This window comes from Pimephales promelas, chromosome 22, assembly GCF_988280905.1.
Source record: "Pimephales promelas chromosome 22, fPimPro1.hap1.1, whole genome shotgun sequence".
In the NCBI taxonomy this organism is placed as follows: Eukaryota; Metazoa; Chordata; class Actinopteri; order Cypriniformes; family Leuciscidae; genus Pimephales; species Pimephales promelas.
This window is the reverse complement of record NC_142790.1, coordinates 2,824,258-2,831,898: the sequence shown is the minus strand read 5'-3', so window position 1 is coordinate 2,831,898 and position 7,641 is coordinate 2,824,258. Positions and strand designations below refer to the sequence as shown.

The 7,641-nt window shown below is 37.6% G+C and overlaps 1 protein-coding gene across 1 annotated transcript; it reads right to left on the bottom strand.

Annotated features, from left to right (window-relative positions):
- Positions 1 to 1,502: 1,502 nt before the first annotated feature.
- On the bottom strand, positions 1,503 to 6,422 carry nrn1a (neuritin 1a). The gene is made up of 3 exons (XM_039690640.2): positions 6,046 to 6,422; positions 3,339 to 3,483; positions 1,503 to 1,769 (listed from the first exon to the last, which is right to left on the bottom strand). The coding sequence occupies exons 1-3, from the start codon at positions 6,098 to 6,100 to the stop codon at positions 1,541 to 1,543; spliced, it is 429 nt and encodes a 142-aa protein (XP_039546574.1). The 5' UTR covers positions 6,101 to 6,422; the 3' UTR covers positions 1,503 to 1,540.
- Between the last annotated feature and the right edge of the window lie 1,219 nt (positions 6,423 to 7,641).

Sequence of the window (7,641 nt, the reverse complement as noted above, 5' to 3'; positions counted from 1 at the left end):
GTGGTGTTTTCGCTCAGACAAGCGCCTTGTATGCTGAGCGCGGGAGAATCAATACGAAATGACTCTCTCTGCCACCTTATTAATAATGAAACAATACGTCGCCATGTGACGTGCGTTCCAGGCGCTGCATCATGTGCACAAATCGGGTCTGGCCATTATTAATGATTGCTCCTTAATAACTGATGCAGATATGCGTTATATAGGCTAAATTAGATATCAAATATATTTATAAGGGTTGCAAACAGGTTTCTACACCAATAAAAACAACACAAATCTCTTTCAAACAGTAACTGTTTTTATTGAAATACTTCTTTTTAGCAGTCTATTTTATATACCTGTATAATCAATCTGTTTCTGTTAAAGTATCTTTCTTTTCATTTCACATACATCTCTTATTTTCTTGTATGGTTTTGAATATTCAGGTATTTCATATGCAACATCCCCATAAACGAACAAACAACGAACAAACATCTTCTGAAGGCAGTGAAACGTGGTCTATGCCTTGGCAACATCAAATAAAGCTAGCAAAATTCACTTCATCCACCTATTAATGTCAAGGTCCAGATATTTTCGTGCTACGATACTGTCGGGAGAAATAACAGGCCTAGTGTAATTACTGCGTCATTGGCTATAGTTATGAACCACGTGTTCTTGATGTAGTAGTAGTAGTAGTAGGCTACTTATTTTCTGGAGCTGCTTGTATGTTACACACTGTTATATGCAACATGGACACTGTTATGTAAAGTGTCGCCTTTATACTAGTATGTGTCCTACATAAAAAGAGACAAATAGGCCTATTCTTTGAATGGAATAAAATACATTTTTGGAGGGGAACGGCAACAGTCAACTCACCTCACAGCCTTTTCATGGCTACATTTGACACTTATTTGTTCTTTAATAAATCTTTTAAATATATCATTTCTCTGGTAAATATATGCCTGTAGTCATTCCTGAGGTTTATTTATTAATATTATTATTATTATTATTATTTATAGCTCCTTATATTTCTCTGAATTGGTGGTTCATCTTACCCCAGCCATCAACACATCCATATACTTGGCTTGACTAAAATAAATTTGATAAATGTAAACTAAATATTGACAAAGAGCATATAAAACAAACTGATGAGAGAATATTCCTAAAAGATATTTCTATATGATGGCCGTTGAGAATGTGAAAAGCCTACTGTAATAATAATAATTCATTCATAACAGACGATAATGTTATAAAATACTACGCTTTCAGAAATTCAGGCCGAAACTCAATATCTGATAAATATTTCATGTAATCGACCCAGAGTCAGGCAAATGTGCTTGAGCATTCCCAGAAGACTTCTTCTTGCCATTGTCTCTTGCCAAAAAAACGTCTTGTTCTCCAGATGAAATAAGCATATAAATCCATTTGGGTGAGGATGAATTTTGATCGTCATTAATTCTTCTTCTTCTTTTATTCTTGTGTTGATGGTTTGTCTTGTGTCTTCCTCTCTCTTCTTCTTCTTAATCTTATTCTTGTTTTTTCGCCCTCTCTTCGTTCCCGTGGGTTAAAACTGCATCCACGTGACGAGCGCCGAGAGCGCGCTCAGGATGAGCGTCACGCAGAACGGAACCGCAGATCTGCTCGCGCCGTTCCCTCCCGCACACAGTTCAAACAAGCTGCCGCGAAACTCCAGGCTTCTGGACTCTTTTTTCAGCTTCTCCCACAGATCTGTGGCTCCTTCCTGACAGTCTGCCAGAGCAGTGGTCGCGCATGAGTGGAAATCATCCCAGTAACTGCAAGTCAAATGTTTCAAAAGAAAGAAAATCATTATTCATGTCTGATTTGAGTCACGCTTAGGCTATTCAATCTAAACTATTGCCTATTATTATTATTATTTTATTTATTTGATAAAAGTCCTAATTAGTGAAACTAAAAAATAGGCCTAAACTCTAAAAAAATACTGGGTTGGTTTAACCCAATTTTGGGTCAAATATGGACAAACCCAGCCGCTGGCTTACATTTTTTAAACTCCATATTTGATTTTTAGAGTGTAGCATTTTTTAGAGTGTAGTGGAAAGAAACATCTCTCTTTTGGTCTCTTTATGTGGCATAGGCTATGTGAACAGCCGTTTTTGGATTTGCATTGCATTTCAGTTTAGATAACGCTTAATTTCGGTTTATGCATTTGTGATTTGTAAATAAAATGTAACGTCCGTTTTCATTTTGTATTTAAAGCAATACAGAGAGAATATGAAGTAAACACTTAAGCATCGCATTTTATTAGAAAATATTAGTACATAATTTCGGATGCATTTGAATATAGTTATTCAGACGTTTTGATCGTGTAAAAAGGTTGCACCTACAAATATATAGGCTAGCGACAATTTACGACAGAATTATTAAAAGCTCTAATATAGTTAATGTAGTCTTATGCATGAATCCTTCTGGCAGCATGTCCTCATGAATCCACGTGAAGGAGGAGAGAGGGCACGAGGGAAGCCCGAGTTGTAATGCGGCTCCAAAGGGAAAATCTCCATATCACGTGACTAGTACCCTCCCCATCTCTCTCTCTCTCACACACACAACTCCCCTCCTGCGCCCCACCCCCTTCCTCCAGCCCAACACTTATTCATTTCAGGAGGAACACACACCCTCATTCTAAAACCTGCATCTACAATTGGACATGCGTATGGTCACAAGTAGCCATGCTCCAATTAAATTCGAATAGAATAGAATAGAATAGAGCAGAATATAGTTCAATTCAATAGAATATTTCCAACAGAAAAAAAAAATAGTGTTGCATTTCAATGTTTTGCTGGAGCTTTGGTGTGTATGGAAATGGAAATTGCAGTGTCAGCCACATATTTTTTCACATCTCTTTTATAGCTATCTAATATTTAATACGAAAATATGACTAAAAACTGAATTATGCTATCTAAAATCGGGTTGAAGACTATATGTCGAAGTTCAAACAGAAATAATTTCAGGGGGGAAATGGAGAAGGAAAGGAAGAGTATATCCCGTCACTGTAATAAGATACTGTTGCGTTTTGATTCTCTCAGTCGCGGCTGTAAAAGAACCGGTTATTTCATAAGGCGGATCGCTTACAATAATCGTGCATTACCACCCGATCTGATCCAATTATGGATGCTGACCTTCGGCCTTGGCGTGTAGAGATGGTTCATCTAATTGTAATTAACTGGTGAAATGTGAATAGCGCTTATAGCGGCAGCACGGCTCTATTTCTGCTGTCGAATTAAACAAGGGCCCCTTTACCATCTGGCCCCTGTTCCCTCTCTCTCCCCACCCTCTCTCACACCAGTATATTTCATCTGTTGTGTGTGTGTGCATGGTTCCCTTACGTGCAGATGGTCTTAAGATTTTCCTGCTCGTCCAGCTCCTGTGGATAGTTGGCCATGTTGTCTCCTAGATGAAGCAGGCAGTCGGAGAAACCTTTGAACACTGTTTCACATTTCCCAGCCGCTCGAACTGCCTGCAGCAGATAGGCTGGAAAACGAGAAAGGATTATTTTTTAATGTTGCCTATTTAAAAAAAAAAAAATCAAAATCAAAAAAACATAAAACAGTTAACTTCTATCTGACTCTTCCAGAATAGCGTTCTTTTTTTCTTTGTAGAATTTAATTTGTTGCGATACACTTTGGCTATGCTCGTTTAGGATTTTTAATTTTTTTGTGTGTGTTCACTAGAATAATATGTGTTGGGTGGCGCGCGTGGACAAACGATGATGTAATGGTGTACATGAGGGTGGGGTGTGTGTGGGCTTGTGTGAGGTGAGATTTTCATTCTGAGTGATTTGTACTCCCCCTCCCTTTTTTTTACACATCTAGAAAAGAGTCTGTTTTTTGATGACAGATCTATTAGGGGGAAAATGAGAAGATTTCAACACGGATGCGTTCCTTCCCACTTCATTTCGATCTTTATGTTGGACCGGAATGTCACAACCTGATCAATTTGCCAGATCCCTTTGCTTAACGAACCATAAACGCCAGTGGTTTCTCAGGTTCGTTAAACAACGGGATCTTGAATTAATTAAGTTGTTGCACTGTCCAAATCAAGCTGCGCCTCTATCCATTAACCACATTATAGCACGCACACACACCTATATGTCCCTACATTATATCAAATAGCTACTTTGCATATGTGTCTCTAAATTGTCTGCAGTACACATTCTGCGTCGATACACTATACAGTACTATGCGTTATGTAGTGTGTAAGTGCTACATTATCTGCAATGCCCCTAAATTGCATTATATCTATTTTATGCTATATGTTCCATTGTCTATTAAATACAGTGCATGTTATATTTTCCGGTAGGCCCTATTCTATTATATGCATGTATATAGCCTACCTAATATATTTTACAGTTATTATATGATAAATGTCCCAACATTTTTGTTATACGTTGTAGCTATATGTGAATTAGGCATTACATGTCATACATTATTTAGGCTATTGGTTGTATGCACATTCTGCCTATACGATAAACAGCAAACGAAAATAAAATAAAGATGCAATCGTGGTTATTATTCTGTATCTATTTTTTCGTAAACTCTAAATAGTCTCTTGCTGGTGCCATGCAGATGAAGAACAGTAGTTTCGTGCATTCTTTATCGCCCACAGAATTAAAAAAAAAACGCATCCAACAATGGCACAAAATAATGCACACTTAAGATGATTATATTAAATTAAGTATAACATTGATTTTAGACATAGTGGATTAAATGTGTTACTGAGTAATGCACAGATGAAGGCTTACATAACGAAATATCAAGCTATAACTGTGATATCGCGGACAGATCGCCCTTTTCTTCAACACGAAGCGTGAATATTCAGCATTACAACCATATTCCTACAAAATACCACACCGATACAAATTAAATGCGTAAAGCATTGACTTATGATATAATGTAGCCTAATATTTTTTATCAAAATAATTGAAATATTCACACCTCAACATGGCGGATATGAGGATGCGAAATACAAAGATGCTCATACAGATAGCAATGTAAAACAATTTATTAATGGGATGCATGATTTCATCTTTAAAATCTCGATGTCTTTGTTTGCTTCACTGGAATATACAGTGCAGCACTGCGAACTAACAGTGAATTATTAAACCATTTCGTTGTAGGCACGATGATCTATATTTAGAAACAACTGAGTATCTAATATAGACTCACCTATCCTACTGTACTAGTGGTCACGAGTCACGACCACTTTACTAGACCCTGTCAGTGTCAAGCATAATCCGTTCAATGAAGTCAGGAGGGGGTTTATGGCAAATTAATGTAGTTCAACTAACGGAACCAGCTTTTCACACAAAAAAAAAAAAAAAAAAAAAAGACATCGCCACTGATTTCATCCTAATGCACATTTTCATCGCAGAGCCCTGCAACAGCACTAATAAGAAAGACATTTAAAAACGCACAATATTACGAGAACATGTCCAACATTCTTATGTAAATTATAAAACAACAATCACACACCAACAAATTTTCGCGAAATTATAATTAGCTAAATGATATTGTGTGCTCGTGTAATTTGCAAAGAGACACATGGGACCATATAAAACGCATGATGCATCTAACAGCCTTTGCAAGTTAAATCTGTTAATGCAATTACATTAATGCATTTTCTTTCGAATTATTTTTCAATATTGGTTTAAATAATTTATTACGGAGAAGGTCGGGCGGTCCCATACTTTCACCAACTTGCTCGGATTTACAGGGCTTTATTTCTCGGAACAGTCTCCAACATAAAATGGACAGACAATGCAAAATTACCCCAATGTCATGCATTTAAACTACAAGACCCAGATCTCTAGCCAGCGGCAAGCCTTTAAATCGCAGTCGGGACAGTAGCACTGCAATTAAAATATCCACCAACATACACTCTAGAAATATACAACCAATAGGCATATAACGAAATGTGGGAACCTACGAATTAGAATTAGGATTGTCAAGTTATCTATGAAAAAAAATCAAGATTATAAAAGGAAAAATCAGCCCATCCGCCCAAAATACACTACGACAGAAATAATCTACTTACCTATTTGAACAGCAAGAAACAATGAAATATATCTTCCAGACAAAGTTAATCCCATCCTACGTCCAGAAAAACCATTGGAGTATATACAATTTTAGATAGTTGTGAGGGGAAAAGATTGTGAAGTCTGCGCGCTGAACATCGCTGTTTAGTTCTTGCAGATCTTCAGAAACTCTGGGTTTTTCCCGCTGTCGGCGAGGCGCAGAGAAGTGAAATGGTGCACCCCGTTAAGAGAAGGTGGTAATGCCTCGTGTGTGTGTTTTTTTCTATCTCCCTGCTTCACGCCCACATCTCAAGCTTGACGTAAAATTCACCGTCGGACTCCCCACTTCTCGATTTTCTCATTCGCTAGACCGGTCTGGCCCTCTTTCTTCTCCACCTCTCCACTGTATTGGCATTTCAGGGATTGCGGAGATGTCCACATATATCTGGTGGTCTCACCTATACACCCTCCTGCGTGAAGCTCACACGTGGACCCGTGACCCACATATGGACGCACGTGCAGACTTCATTGCTACAGGGTGCTTAGACTGATGAATTTTGATAGACATCTCGTAGTCGGATTGCGTCAGGTTGGTTAGCCTATAGGCCATATATACTTTCTTTTAATCGAGATGACTGTGATGCATTGTGTGTAAGACATACAGTAATTCATAGATTTAAAGGATCATTTATGGAAATGTGACCCTGCACCGCGCAGATTTAGCTGTATGATTAATGAAGTGTCCACGTTTTATCTTGAGTCGTATTACCTCAGCGCTAATCGTTATTGATGATTTGTTTATGACTTAAATACTCCAGTAAGGCTATCAAGGTCTGTCGGAGGTGAAACGAGGTAAATAAAAACAGGCTGTAGTATTTTGTGGTTAATGGACGGGATATTTTTGGTGCATCGTGAACATTATCGGCCCAGAATCTTAACACTTTTAACACCTGAGATTTATTTCCAGGGCGAAAAACGTTTTGCCACACCTGCCAATGGCCGGTGACTTGAGGATTTTTTTAACCGACAATGAAACTGTTTTTGCAAAAAAAAAGGCACTAACATCGAAATTTTAGATCGGCCTACCAATGAAATGCACTATTCTCAATTCCAATTTCGATATCACAACTTAACTAATATGCGTGTAAAACATTATTAAAGACAAGTAGTAGTTAATATAAAAACAAATAATCAAAAAGCAAAGCAAAAGACAATAAAGATACAAATTAAATTAACAGGGCCCAGTTCCCCAAAACGTTCTTATCGTTCGTACTTATATCTTCTGTAAATCACACTTTCGTAACGTGGTCCCTTCGTAAGCTCTCTCTTAGCGATGTTTGAACTCAAGACGCTAGTCGCCCCTACTGTGAAATCGGCGCTGCGCAGTACAAGTCAAACTATGGTAGGCTATGTAATGTTGTGGCTCAACAATGATTTTATGTTATGGATATTTTAAGACTAATAATAAAATATGTTCGTAATGGATACAGGCCTATTTAGGAAATTGACTTTAATTGAATTACCCCTGGCTATTTCGTAATGTTATTAATTGGCAATCACTTTTGATCATTCAAATCTGGAAAACAATTTGGCTCTAAATGGCTGAGATCTATAAA